Below are 16,165 nucleotides of genomic sequence, written 5' to 3'. Positions count from 1 at the left end.
TAATAGTGTTAAAAAAACATTTTCTCCTAATGATAAAACTCTCTAGTTTCTCAACCTCCCTATATAAATAATACTCATAAGGGTGCATTTATTTGATGATAACAGAAGACATTTATTTCCTCTTGTCAAGAGATCCTTCATTCTTTTTATTTACATAGCAATGACTCACCTCAAGAAACTGATTCAGAGTAATATACATTTTTTGCGGAAAGAAAACAGTATCATGTCTATCTATCCAGGTCTGGGAAACTTGCTTATCGAAGGCTGATTAGGGAATTGAAAAAAGGAAGACATCTGGATGCTTTTCTAAGTGATTAAAATTTCCAAAGATTATAACTTTTGAATACAGTAGGTAAAGAGAGACATAGTGATATACAGTATATATTCCCTAACATATCACTAGATTTCTAAGTGCACACGAACGTTAACACTCTCATTATATATGAGGAAACTTGGATCCAGAAAAGTTCTGTGTTTGTCTCCGTGTTTCAATAGAGCCAGAGCTGCAGTTCAGAAATGCATTGTTTATCTGTGAATGACAAGTTGGTCAATATGTCCCAAAAGCATGAGTACAATGGCAGGTCTCATGCATAGCACAATATCTTTACACATGATGTGCACTATTTAGTCATTTCCTTTCTTCCTTCTCACATTTTTATCGTTATTATTGTTATTTGCTATTAATTTATTTAGCCTTTCATTTTCTTACCAGAGGCTTACACAGCATAATAACTATGTATTTGTATTCACACTCTTCAAGACAGTAACACAAATAATTATAAGTGAAACATCTATGAAAATCAAGAACTATAAAATAAAAATAATGTAGGGAGGACTCCGATATCACATATATTTCTAATGAAACAAAAGAAAATTCTCAAAATATTTTATTAATTTCAATACACTTTAACGTGCAAGCCATGAAACATGCAATCTATACTACAGTTAATAGTGCCTTCACTGTGAGGCTTATCATGTGTATATCTTCATTATACTTATTGTGTGTTCAATTTATCAATATGAAATCACTGATAAAAAACAATAGCTACAATATTAACTCCAGGCACCATCTCTAAATAAAATCAGATACCTATTGATCATTGAAACTATCTTTTCAAATGAGCACTCATGCAATTTATCACAAGGCATATTAATAGAAGAGTAATAAAATACAATGCCACTAGATATTATTTATCATCTAGCCACAACTTATAGTAGAAATTTCTCTCTCACTACTCCTTTATCCTCAATGCAATAGAACTGAATTTCTGATAAAATCCCCAGATCGTATTTGACTTCCATGCCTTTACTAGCACTGTCCCTTTTACCTGAGTCTCTAAACTTCCACCATCACATCTTTTAACTCCAATCCCACTGCCACGATCCAGTTAAAGCAGTTCCCCTATTTTCTTTCTCAGTAGGTAATGTCATCTCTCATCTCTTATGTCACTTTATCTCTATCTTTCTAATTTGATGTATCCTCTCTTTTTATGATATTTATATAGCTTATGTTTTCTATCCTCTGTTAGAATTTACATTCTCTATTAAAATAGACAATACTTAAAAATAGAACAAATCTAATATATTGCTTTGTCTTGACTCAGCCCACCACCACCCTATCTTGTCCTTTGCCTAGTCTAGTGTCTTAAATATGATATAATCCAGATAGGTTATGAGACAGAACCTGACATTGGGTCACCACTGGTTATGCTGGGCACAATGACTGACATATCAGTCAGAACTCTTCAGTTGCAACTGACAAACCCAACTTGAAATAACCAAAATAGTAAATTTATTGTATTTAACTAAGAGAAAGGCAAGAAACTAAACCCAGGTAGAACTCACATGCTACCAATACTCTCTTTTTCCATGTCTTCTGTATGCATATCGACTTAATTCTATCTAAATTGGCTTGATTCTCTTCAATGGATGATTACTTCCTTTTACATAATGGAAGTTCCAGTGGCTTTCACATGTGCAGGCTCTTATTTGCCACCATGGAAGAGCTGAGAGTTAGACTCCCTAGCCCCTAGTTGAAAAATCCCAACCTCAGTTGCCCATACGTGAATTGAACACTGTGAACAGGGCAATAGGGTAATCTAATTGGCCAAGCTTGGGTAAGATGCCCACAACAAGTTAATAACTGCAACCAAGAAGGCAGAACTTGTAGGTAGGGGTTCCTATGCAACTCACATAGAGAAGGTGAAAGAAGCATTTCCCAAAAGAAGAGCTGAGAAGATAGCTGCTATTCCTGGAGGACAAGAAATAGATGTCAAGTGTGGTTGGCAAAGGTGTTGAAGACAAAAATGCTAATACCCATTGTTTGGACATAAGAAAAAGATTAGCCAAATCTTTCCAACTCACTATCTCAGCCAAATTCTTAAAGTTTACTGCATGTTCCTGACTTTAGAAATGAGTATTACTACAAGTATCAGACAGACGTGTCATTTGAAATGTGTAACAACTGCAGTTGAATGGACACTGGCCAATCAGAATAGGACCCCCAGCTAATCAAGAAAAACCCCCAGCTCTGCTGGGATTACCAATATCTACAGATGAATATAACTTGCCCTAATGTTAAGGCACGTCACCCATGAACACCTTATGTTTGTAGAGGCTCTGTATGCCATTTTTTCAGGCATGTTAGTCTGCTATACTATAATACACTCTAATCCTAAAAATGACAAGTAGCATGATAAAAATTAGAGTCAAGGAAGGAGCAACTCTGAATTTCCTTAATGTACACAAAATCACCCAGAGAAACTATTCAAATATAGTTTATAGCCCTACCTTCAAAAACTCTTCATCACTAAGCTTACAGTTAGACCCTGTTACCTGAACTTTTAATAAGTTGTACAAATTTTTCTGATGCCATTGGCTCTCTGTTCTGTAATGTGCTTGAAGAAACGCTGCTCTAAATTGCATTCTACTTAGGGAGAAGCAACCTAGCTCTCTGTAAGTAATTGGGATAAATAAGAAAATCAACAACCATAAAGACATAGAAGGAGAGTAATGTGATCTCAGCTAGAAGGCTTCTGTTTATTAGGAATTAGGATAATTTGGGGTCACCTTCTAATGGCATGTAATTCTAAAGTAGGGCAACCAAGTAAGCCAGGAGAGACAGGCGTGGGGAAAGAGATAAAGACACACTACAGTGTCTCTTGAACAATATTCAGCTCGATACTAGGGGCAATCAAAAAATCAAAGTACTAACATAACTAAAGAGACAAACCAATATTTTGATCTTCAACTATGTGTCTTCTGGGACCGTTACCATTTTTTTCAGCCTCAAACCCTGCCCAACAAAAAAGATTACAAGCTCAGCTGTGTATGAATTGAGATAGAAAAAATTGCACCTGAAATAAACCGTGTAGCTGTGGTAGGTAGTCAATGATTAATGTAGTACATGTGGTATATCTGGACTCTGTTATTAAAGTTCCTCAACAGGGTGATGTCAGGAAAAGAGCTCTGGACTTAAGGTCAGAAAATCCTATTTTTGTTCCAATTTCACAAATAGCATTCTATATGATCTTGGCTGTTACTTGAACCCTTTGACTTTCACTTCTCTCATCTTTAAAAGAAGAAGGATAAATTACATAAGCTAAGGTCAGCTTTAGGTCTAACGTAATTATCCAGTGAAATGTAAAGCAAAACTTAATTTCTGAGTGTGATCAATTGTTAAAGAGAAAGATATACCTCAAGATCTTTCTCATCTTTCCTTATCTCATCACTCTCAGAGAAAAATTTAAAAGAACCAGTTATAATTTCTTGCAGTGTAGCTCAAATTAGGCAACATAATTTGAAGCCTCTTATCCAAATCTTTTCATTTTACTTGTAATACATAGTTCAGATATCAGCAACTTCTTGAGTCTTGAAGTAAGGCTTAACATTTTCTTTGGCCATAATGGAAATTATTTGAGATACACCAGAAGACTCTGCCTAAGCAAAATTACTTACCAAATACTACCAGGAGTGCCTATCCTTTGAGTCATTCTTAAGGATGAAAGCAATGAAAGGATGTCTTCTATGATATTCACATAGGTTATCTAGAAGAAAAGAAAGAGAATATATGCGTCTGGATCCCAATAATAATAATACTATTAGCCAATAGTATCAATAATACTTTGATATTATTCGGTAGCAAATCTAGGTTTTGAAGGGCCTGAAATATACAACTAAGGGAACTTCCTCAATAAAAAAAGAATACAAAAGTATTAATATTAAAATGCGTTCTAAAGAGAATATTTATTTAGAAGGGAAAAAGAAATCAAAATGAGTTACTATAGTTTTGGATATTCAGGTCCCTTTTAAGATCTCTTTGAACAATTTACACAAATAATTATATAGAAATATTTTCTCAATTTGGCCTGATTTCCACTGCAACACTCTGTGACACTCAGTAACTGCCAGTACTCACAGGGACCCATGCAAGTAAGAAGCTTACATTTAATAAGAATCAGCATGATAAATCAGGTGTTACTGAGTCATCAGATTAACAGACAGTGAAGGTAAAGAACAGTACAGAATCAATTTTAAGAATGAATGGGGAAATCAGAAACTGATTTTGGGGACTGCTTCATGTGCGCAGTCAAAAGTAGCTGCTGAACGGGATGCCTGGGAGTCATCACACGGGGCTTTCAAGTAAGAGGGCATTAAAGATAGACTTCACACCATTGGATACACACAGCTGAGTTTATAGGTGTCATCAGCAGGCCAAATCCTGCTATTCAAGTAGCTAGGAGAGACATAGAAGAAAAAAGAGGACACAAGGAGAAAGTAAAATAAATTGGAAAGTGTAATGGGGAAAGGCAGGAGGAGATACTAAAAAGAAGTAGAAAAGGAAAACATAATGATGAAAGAGATAGAGAAGACATGCTTAAACATGTTTCGAATGACATAATACTACAAAGCACTTATACACTTGCTGTTTATCAGGTTCTTGTGTGGCAAGCTTTAGACTATGAAGCAATCAAGGCAACAATTATGCCGGAAATTATGTTAATGTTTTTTCTTTTCTATCCCCTCAGTTTACAGATTAGAAAAAGGACACCCAGAAGTCACTGAGGTCAGAGATGGCACAGTCCAGTCATAGCAGAACCAAGTCTAGCAATCTCTGATGAAAATATTAGTGATATTTTCTCTGCTGAGATGGCTTTGCAAAAAAATAGAACAAAGAGCAAAGATAATCTTCCTGCCTTGAGTGAACTTAAACACTCCATCTAAAGTTGTCCATACTCTTCCTTCAAGGCTCATCTTAAATGCCACTAAATATATATGTAAACGAAAACACAGAAAAGGTTTTCCTTGCCAAAGTTAACCCCTTCTCCTTTTGTATGTCCAGAGTATCTTACCTTGATATCTTATAGCATTTATCGCACTCTGTCTGGATTCCTTTCTCTCTTCTCTCATTTCACACACATACGTAAAGGTATTATACACACAGCCATATATGCACAAAGACCTATACACACGCACATGTCCATCAACATAGACACCTCCAAACACACAGAGTCTCCTCAGTGAAGCATCTGTGCTAAACCATAGATTTTTTTTTTCCTGTGGTACTTTACACATAGGGAGTCCCTAAAGATTATTTTTGAGAAAAAATTAGCTTCAGGGCTACCTGATGGCACTAACAACAGAATCCTCCAGACCTTGGTTAGTGTGTTGTTCTTTCATGGTTAAAAGCTGTATCTAATCTCAAGGCTTCGACTACCATCTCTATATCCGAGCTTTATTCTTTCATTTGCACTATATGGTCAGATACTTTCTTTTCAATATCTTGTGGGTATTTCAATCACAATAGTCTTAAATTGAAAAGCATCAGCTTTTCTGCTGTAGCTGTATTCTTTTTTCTTTTACTGACATCATCCAACACCTAAGCAGAAAACTATTTTATTTTTGATACTGCTCCCACCCTTATTGTGTGCCAAGTTTTACTAGTTCAATTCTTTCTTGGTTTTTCCCTCAAGTGCCTTTTCTCTATTTTTACTACTATAATTAAGTTCAGGTCTTTATTATCTCTATTTTGGATTATTGAAATAACATAGGTGATTTACCTTTCTCCAGAATAATGCTATTCCCCCATTCAAAAGCCCAATCACTCCAAATTACTTACAGATTAAAGTCTGAATGTCTTACTCTGTTAATCAAGGAGCTCTATTTTTGGAATCCATCTATATTCCCAAATTTACCTGTTCATTGATTTCTCTCACATACCAACATGCCAGAAAAACTGATATTCCTATTTGTGGTGGTTTTCCACCTCTTCTCTATTTCTATAGATCTACTTTTTCTCCTACCTTTTCCCCTCATATTCAAATCCTAACTCTTCATATGATCACCTCAAATGTGCATAATACTTTAGAAATACCTCGATCATGGCACTCATCACTTCCTATCTTGCACTACTTCCTGTTTTGATATGTAGCTTTCCTCACATTCTTGAGTGTATGTTGTTTCCATCTTTAAGAATATATTTGTTGAGAACTTGAGATCACAGTCTATGGCTGGTTAATCTCTGTAACCCCCACAATGCTTAGCAAAATGCTTTGTGTGTTATAGATATTCAATAAATATGTATTGGGGCTGGCCCCGTGGCTCATTCGGGAGAGTGTGGCACTGGTAATGCCGAGGCCACTGGTTCGGATCCTATATAGGGATGGCCGGTGGGCTCACTGCCTGAGCGTGGTGTGGACCACACCAAGCCAAGGGTTGTGATCCCCTTACCGGTCAAAAAATAAAATAAAATAAATAAATATGTGTTGATTTAATTTATTTGGCAATAATAAAGGAAGTTATGGTACTTTTACTTATTTTTTAAAAATTAATGCAATTTTTTACCATGGAAAATGCTCATAGTTGTTTATTTCCTTTGGAGAATAATCAGTAACAACTACTGCCCTTTCAATAGTTATTACTTTAAATGTCATTTAGCATGCATGCAGTCCAATCCTTAAGGAAGGCTAGGATCTCATTATAATGACTGAGCCTAAATGTACTTCTCATTACAATGCATCAAAAAGTTTAGCAGTCATCAAAGAGATATTACCAACAAAACTACAGTGGTTTTCAATGTAACATCTCCAGAACTGGAAAGAAACTGTGACATTCATTTTATGTTTAAAGACTATTCTTTATTTCCCAGGTGTGATGGGAGAGTATGAGCCGAAAATTGAGGTCCATTTTCCTTTCACGGTTACGGCTGCTAAGGGAACAACTGTTAAGATGGAGTGCTTTGCACTTGGCAAGTAAGTACATTTTCTTCCATAATTAGACACAATTGATTATTAAAATGTGACATATCTTATTTTTGGATTTTTTTTTTTTTTTTTTTTTTTTTTGCTAGGTTTCGTTTTCCCAGAAGCTCCATGGTGGCTATTTATTTTTAAAAAGAAGTGCAAATGGGAATTGACGCTGTAACTAATTATAATTATCTTTCTAGTAATTTCTATGGACAGTAATGCATAAAATTTTGCTATTTTTACATAAAGAAAACTTCACTAAATGAAAAAAAGAGCTTTACATCTTTTTGCCTACTTGTCCTAAAATTTCAGTAACATCCTTAAATTTCATTCAGGACTGATGTAAATAAAAGAAAGATAAAAGAACAAGTACTATCTGCTCCTCATGTATTAGACACAGATTCTGATGAGATACAATAAGACAGATAAAAATTATAAAGAAAATAGTTACAGAGAGCCAACTGATTAATTTGATATTTCCTGAATTAATAACATGATAGCAACACCTGTCAGTATGTACAACACATAATCATTCCCCAAATCAGAGAGATAATTTATCTTACAACCTAATTAATGCCTGAAATACTTAATGATTCCATTTCTGAGGGTTTAAATCCTGTTACATATAGTCACTTGTCAATGATGCTTACAATATGGGTATTGGGATCAGATATAGGAGTCAGATCTTGATTATATTTGATTAGAGTACTATAATTTATTTTAAAAAGAATGTTGTTGTTTTGTGTTTTTTTAGTATGATAAGACCTCAGGGTCCTTTCTAGACTCTATAATTGTAATTTGCATAAATGCATCTCTATCGGAGTTACTAATCATTTAACTTCAGTTGTGGTGAGCTAACTCCCACAGCATAACTATAAAGTACTTGAAGATTAAACATCGTACATAAATGTGCCTATTAAAGTAGGATTAGCCTGTGGGTGAAAAAAATATTAGTAAACATGAAAAATTTAGCTAATATGTGGAGGTTTAGGGGATGAACATAGTAAACACCATGTGTTCAAATTTCAAGACTGATTAAAATAACTTGTATGTGCAGTTCTGGTCAAATCTAAGTAGAAGAAAGATCATAATAGACTAAAAGCAAAATAAATTGCTATGTGGCCTTTCTTGTAAGCAAAAGATGCCCATAATTACAAATATATTTTAAGAACTTAAAATATATCCAGGAGGTATTTGAGCAGATATCTGAGTATGCCTTCTAAACCAAAAGATTGGTTAAGCGCATAAGATTGAATACTTTAAAAGTCTTGTTTTTCACTATTTTCCATGTTGTGTTGTCAAATATGCCTGAATATGTCCCAGATAAGAAGCTCAATTCTGATAAATGCAAAAATAATGCATTCTGCCTTGATGCCAAACATTTTAGTATATCTGAAGTTAAATAATTCTTAAATGCCAGAATTTGTACTAAAGCCACAAACAAAGGAAGGTCATATTGTAAAACAAATTAAAGAACTAGATTTATAGGGAAAAAACAATATAGAATATTTCCTCAGGCAGGCTTATTTAATAACTCAGATGTGGTTGCTTTTGGAAACCTTCAAATATGCTTAGTAAATTGATGCTTAAAGTTCCTTTTGTTCTAGGTAGAATCCAACTGTCAAATCATTTACATTCTTTCAATACTTTATTTTCTTCAACTTCTCCACTCCTTCTTTGCTTTCTTCTTCCCAAAAGTAGATAAATAAAAGAGAGGATAAAAAGGACATACCTCTTCAGTCAAAAAAAGTCTCTGTTGATCATTTGATATCCTTTCTATGAAATGCCACAATTATGAAAAAAAGAAATATGTTATAAAGAAATCTATGTCTACCTAAAGACTAATCTGCCTCTCTCATGAAACCAAGAAGATCAAAGAAATAACATCTTGACATGTGTTAATTTCTTTACAGCATGTTATCATGTGGAGTAGATCATCATTGCATACCAACATGATCTTAGCAATTTCACATTAATGCCTGAGCATCTGCTTAATTCCCACAGCTCACCTGAGCTTCTTCCCACTTTAACAACTATATGATGTTCTGGTGGGCCTTTGTCTGTTTCAAGAACTTTGGTATCTGACACTAGATATTGGTCAGGATCCTACCGCTCAGTCTGATCCTTCCCCTTGGCATCTCCTCACAGAGTGTTTTAACCAAATATTCCTAATACAGCATTATAATCAAATTCTGTAATGGGACATGCCAAGGTCTTTTCTGTCTCATGTCCTTTGCACTTGCTGTTTCTACTACTAGGAACATTCTTTTCCTGTTCTTTCCATGGTGGCTCCAACTTATTTTCCGGCCCCAACTTCAATATACTACTTTATCTAACTTACATCCATTATTCTCTATCTAAATATTTGTGGGGTTTTTTTTTTCCTCCATGACCCTTAACACAATTTTAAATTATTTACCTATGTGTTTCTCTACTTAAAAAACATCTATCTGTATCAGTCTGGAACCCAGCTGGAAACAGTATTCAACTCAGATGGCTCACTAGAGTTTAGTAAAGGGATGAATTGAAGATCTGTGAGCCCAGTTAAGAGGGCCAAGAGAAACTGAGGGATTTGTTGACCAGTGATAGCAAGAACTCATTATCACCCTTAAGTCTGAAGTAGCAAGGGGAAGGAGATGGTGTTAGCAGAACCAGGGAAAGCAGGAGATATGGAGTGGCCCAGGGGCCACCAAATGGGAGCTGTAGTCACTGTATCCTTGAAGAGATTCAGCCATAAGAATACAGCTGAAGGAAGGATTAAGAAATTCATATCCTGACTTTTTCCTCATGCCTCTGATCTCCTCTGGTGGCTCCTATGGCTGAAGGCAGCCAGAAGATACTTTACAAGCCAGAGGATGCAGTCATCAGTACCCCAAGCAAATCAGAGAGTGTGAGGGGAAGTGGAGGGTGACAGGGAAGCGAGGGGGACAGAATAATTAGCACAGTTTCCACATTAGACTTTAAGTTCATGATAGCAGGAATTATGACCATCTCCTCACTTGCGTATTCCTAGTGCCTACCACAGTACCTGGCACATAGACAGCACTCAGGAAATATTTGCTGAAGGAATGAATGAACTTAGAAATACTCTGTCTACTTAATCCAATCAACTCTTGGTTATTAGCAAATAATAAATAATAAATAAGGTCCTTGTACTTTATCCTGTCCTCCCCAAATAATCCATCCACATACACTCCACACCATTCTCATTTGCCCTCTCATATTCTGCTATTTACATCCAAATTTACACTCCTACTCTTGTCCCCACCTTTTCTTGCCTGTTTTTGCCTCACTCCATCAAGGATCTCTTTTTGATAAATGAACAATTTCTCCAGCTCTCTTTTTTATTGTGGTAAGAACACTTATCATGAGATCTACCCTCTTAAATTTTTAAGTCCATAATACAGTGTTGTTAACTATAGGCACAATGTTGTACAGCATCATTATTGTAGAGCTTATTTATCTTATATAACTGAAACTTTATTTTTATTTTATTCTCAAAGCTTATTATCATGTCCAAGTCATGCAACATAACCTAAGAAGGGTTGGTTGGTTTGTTTTGAGGGAAAGAATGAGAGAAATTTATCATATTTGGAGGCTAGAGTGAAGGACAGTGAAAAATATATATCACAGAGAGAAATGTTGGATGCAGTAATGGCTTGAGGGACAAACAGAAAGAAGATCATTAGCACAAAACCTTGCTGTTTCCAACTATCCTTCCTCCTGGCCTTACTGGGGCAATCCAAATTTTCTACTAGAATCACTGTTTTTATTGTGTTATTCACTGAATCAAACACCTTCTGGGTATATATCCAAAGGAATGGAAATCATCATGTTGAAGGGATACCTGCACTCCCATGTTCACTGCAGCTCTGTTTACAATAGCCATGATATGGGACCAACCTAAATGTCCATTGACAGATGAATGGATAAGGAATATATGGTATATGTACACTATGGAATACTACTCAGCCATAAAAAAGAATGAAATTCTGCCCTTTGCAGCACCATGGATGAAATAAGTGAAATAAAGTGAAATAAACCAGACAAGGAAAAAGAAATACCACATGTTATCACTCATAACTGGGTGGGTGGGTGGAAGGAAGGTAGGACCACAACAACACATTGAACTCTCAGAAGGAGAGAACAAGCATAAGGACACTAGAGATGGGGGTAGGGAGGGAGGGGGTTTAGAGAGTGATAGGTTGGGTAAAGGGCATAAAGAAATATCACAATTTGTAATAATGAATATGCTAATAATAAATAATAACAATTAAAAAATAAAAAACACCTTCTTAGATACACCTCGTCCCTTAAGGAAAAACAACTCATTCATTAATGCAGAGGTGCCAAAAAGCAAGGGATGGGCTTTGCATAGCTCATCTCATAAATGTAAATGAGCTAAAGTACCTTGAAAGAACCTTGAGCTGCATACAGGTCTGAAAGTTTTGAGAGCCACCTATGTGTCAGGCACTGTCCTAGCTTACAAGATTTTGGTAGTCTCTGTTCTCAAAGAGATGCCATTCTTTATTCATACATCTTGCTGAATCTAGTATCACACCTTCTTAAATCTGGTCTTAGTCATTACATAAACATCAGTTGCACAACCTGATCAAGCTATTCCCCCACAGTCAATCTTTATCTCTAGAGAGATTCACTGCCTGTCCTTTTTTGTTCCAACCTTAAACTGAGACTAAATGACAGTAACAGATTTTCTTCCTTTTAACTTTCTCTGGCCCGTGACAAGACTTCATGAATCTTTGATGGGCCAAACTTGAAAATTTCATTGATTGTCAAGGAATCATACTTTCAGAACACATCAGAATACTGTTTTATTGCTCACAAACTATGTTTTTATTTTTCTTGAAAAGTGCATTTACCTCTTCATGATCTGTTCCTGGAGGTATTCAGTTCCTGTAACTTAGAGGATGTAAATTAAGGCAGCTATAGTGCACAGACACTTTTTAAACATAGAAGCTCATACTTTTTCTGTATTCTTAAGGGAAGATAGAAAAAAGTAAATGACTTTAGGTTATTAAATTTCACTATCTCTCAATCTCACTCAAGTTCACCATCCTCCCTAATTTGAAGTTAAGTAAAAAGTCAATCAGAAAGTGATAAACTGCAAGTTTTTTTTCTAAAGAAATCACGACTTAAATTTGAACTTAGCAAAAATCAGATGGTTTCTATTGGCTGCCAGGACAGAACACATTAGGACTGTACCAGTTCACTCCTAGAAATTGCGCTTAAAATGGATTTACACAATATTGAGTACAGAACTTAGAAAGTGACTATGACATGCTGTGCTTGATATTGGTCAATTCTGCAAAGATATTTCCCCCACAAAAATGGGAAATGCTTAAAGAGGATCCAAAGTGGGAAAAAAGGTGTGTAAAGGCTTGAGAAATACATCAAAATGTAAAAAAAAAAAAAAAAAAAAAAAAAAAAAGGAGGGGGGAGGGGAATTAATTACTTTGGAAAGAAATGGCTGTTTTGGACATATGGAGGGTTATTATCAAGAGATTCCTCACAAGCTGTTCTCCAGTTTCAACAGGGTGGGGTGGCGGACTTAAATTCCAACAATATGGGATTAAACTAGCAAAATTAGATTGGGTGTAATGGAGAAGTTCTTAACAAAATGAGTTGTTACAGGAAAAATGGCTTCTCAAGAGAGGCAGTAGAAGAAGCTCCATCCCACATGCTGTAAGAATGCAATACCCATTTGTCTTCTGATGATTTAGATGTTATGTTCCCTGAAAGGAGAGAAATGATCTAGGTCAGGGTTAGAAATGAAAATTTTAAACATTCTTTTTTGCTGGCCACTCATCCACCCACGCTTGGGCTAAATATTAAGGATAGACTCAGGCAGACTTAATTAGCTGCCTTTGACCACAACATTATTACATAACATTTTAAATTGGTTGGTAGCATATGCAGAAAGCAGAAATGGGCTTTTCTTGCCCAGCAACCAGCCCAGAGATCTTGGCTAGGGAAGAAGGGTTATTTTTGCTATTTCCCAGGTCTGCTTTTAAACACCAGACATAATCCTCTTGAAAGGAAGTGAGAGATAAGGGGTCAAAGGACAATGCAGGTAAGAAATCCATTAGAGCCTTCATAAATATTTCATTTCAATGGTTCTTTCTAGTGCGGTATGTAATGGAAAGGCAGTGATATTTTCAACTGGGTGTGCTCAGTGTTTAAGTCTAGCCTACACATGTTGCTAACTAGGTAACACAGAGTAAAAATTAGAAATTTAAAATACAGAGAGTTAGTAACTGCAAAAAGCAGCTACCATCTCTAGAGTTGAAAGGAAGAATTGGAATTATTAAAAATTAGAATCTCAGAACACGGCGCCAGGGCTGCTGTGGATGCAGACAGGATCCCGGAGGCCGGGGCCGCGCTGAAGGTGGCCAGCGGCCCTATTCAGGATTTGAGGTTTCAGGCCGGCATTAAAGAAGATACCTGGGAGCGCCCGAGCCGCGCCGCGGGACCGACTGAACAGCCTGAGGCAGCAGCAGCCGAGAACGGGGAAGGCGACAAACCAGAGGCAGAGAGTGAGCGCCCGACCTGGCAAAGCCCTGTGAGTGACCCCTGGCCCAGCCCTGCTCGGGGGGCTGACACCCACCCGGCTTCCGCCTGCATCACCGGGTCACTCACCGCCCCGGGGCTGCCTTCATTTTCCCAGGTGCTGTCAGCTCCACCCAGCTCGGTCCCTCACTGAGCCTTCCCACTTGCTTGCTCCAGTGCGGGGCTTTCCGGAGCCTGCAGGCCAGCCTCCCCTCCCACTCCCTCCACGGTTCTCTGGTGGGGCTGGTGGCGTGAGGAGTCCCCGGCCAGTGACAGGAGGGCAAAGAAGTATGGGCGGGGCCGACTGTCACTCCACCACACCCTGGACTCTGGCCCCCGGTAAACTTCCTGTTACTGGGAGGCAGATACCATCTCTGTGGCCACCAGTTCAGAAAAACGCCTAACCAATTTCTGATTGGGAATAGTGTGGTAGGAGAGTTCCCAAGTCTGCATGAACGTGCCAGAGAGCTGGCTGCAGGCGGGCGCTAGACTCGATCCATGCCGGGGGGATACAAAGGTAAACAAGTCCCGAGAAAGATCTACACTGTGCTACAAAGGCACCTAGAGCGACCGGTTGTCTGTGCCTACCAGAAACCAGGTAGACTTCCTGGGCAAGGCGGTGCCGAGCAGGGTCTTGAAGGCCCAGCTGATAGATGAGGGTTGCAGAAGACACGTCCCAGCCCAGCACAGTGTGCACAGAGTGGGGAGACGTGCGGCCAGGGAGGCGGAGACTCAACAGAAACCCCACACCCTGTGGGGTCGCCACTGCACGATCCAACAGCCTGGGCCAGAGCACACGGAACAGGGAGGAGTCCTACACAGGAAGTGAAAGCTCAACAGAGATCACAAACCCTGTGGTACGTGATCCACCAGCCCAGCAGAGTCCAAGCGGACCAGAAAGGTGGCTCCCTGGAGAGGCCCAAGAACCGAGGCAACCATACACACAAGGCACTAGAGGCCAACTGAGCAGTCACGGAGGTAGCCATACGAAATTGGCAACCACAGCAACATCTTAGTTAGTCATTAGTCTCAAACCAGTGGGCTGTGAAACCCCCTGCCACAATGAATAAACACCAAAAAAAAGATACCGGAAATACAAAAAATCAAGAAAGTACACCACCAAAAGTTAATAAATCTCAAACTCTAGATCCTATAGAACAAGAAGCCCTTGAAATGACTGACAAGGAATTTCGAGTGATAATTCTAAGGAAACTGAATGAGATACAAGAAAACTCAGCTAGACATCATGATGAAATGAGGAAAAGCATACAGGATCTGAAAGAGGAAATGTACAAGGAAATCAATGTCCTGAAAAAAAATGTAGCAGAACTTGCTGAACTGAAGAAGTTATTCAGCAAAATAAAAAGCACAACGGAGAGTTTAACCAGCAGGCTTGTTGAAGTTGAAGAGAGAACCTCTGAACTTGAAGATGGGCTGTTTGAAATAACACAAGCAGACCAAAAGAAAGAAAAAAGAATCAAAGACATTGAAGACAATCTGAGAGAGATATCAGACAACCTTAAGCGTTCAAATATCTGAGTCATGGGTATTCCAGAAGGGGAGGAAAATGGAGATTCCATTGAAAATATATTCAACAAAATAGTGGCAGAAAACTTCCCACGTGTAGGAAAAATCACAGATCTTCAAATCCTGGAAGCTCAACGATCTCCAAATGTATTCAACCCAAAAAAGCCTTCTCCAAGACATGTTATAGTCAAACTGGCAAAACTCAAAGACAAAGAGAGAATCTTAAAGGCTGCAAGAGAGAAGCATCATATCACCTATAAGGGAGCCCCAATCAGGCTAACATCAGACTTTTCATCACAAACCCTAAAAGCTAGAAAGGAATGGGATGATATATTCAAAATACTAAAAGACAAAGATTGCCAGCCAAGAATACTCTACCCTGCAAGGCTATCCTTCCGAAAGGAAGGGCAAATAGTATATTTCTCAGACAAACAAAAACTGTGGGAGTTCACTACCACACGACCACCCTTACAAGAAATCCTAAAGGGAGTACTGGGTTTAGTTCCTGAAAAATAACTACTACTGCCAAAAAAAACCCAAGAAAAATCAAAACACACTAGTATAATAAAAATGGCATTCATGAAGAGAAAACAATCAAACAAAAACGCTATCTACAACCTAAGCAACCAACAAACACAGAAACCAAACAGTAAATCAGAAAGCAAGAAACAAAAGACACCTAAGACAACCAAACAACCAATAAAATGCTAGGAATAAATCAACACCTTTCAATAACAACTCTTAATGTAAAAGGCTTAAATTCCCCAATCAAAAGACACAGACTGGCTGACTGGATCAAAAAGGAGGACCCAACTATATGCTGCCTA

General features: G+C 37.7%; 1 protein-coding gene across 1 annotated transcript in view; it reads left to right on the top strand.

The window, feature by feature from the left end:
- CNTN5 (contactin 5) overlaps window positions 1–16,165 on the top strand; it is a 473,778-nt gene that overhangs the window by 139,421 nt on the left and 318,192 nt on the right. The window contains exon 7 of the mRNA XM_063094835.1: window positions 7,148–7,250. Within this exon, the coding sequence (XP_062950905.1) occupies window positions 7,148–7,250 (103 nt within the window). The remainder of the gene's footprint in view (window positions 1–7,147; window positions 7,251–16,165) is intronic.

The sequence above is a fragment of the Cynocephalus volans genome, chromosome 4 (genome assembly GCF_027409185.1).
Source record: "Cynocephalus volans isolate mCynVol1 chromosome 4, mCynVol1.pri, whole genome shotgun sequence".
NCBI classification, from domain to species: Eukaryota; Metazoa; Chordata; class Mammalia; order Dermoptera; family Cynocephalidae; genus Cynocephalus; species Cynocephalus volans.
This window is presented reverse-complemented; position numbering and strand designations above follow the sequence as displayed.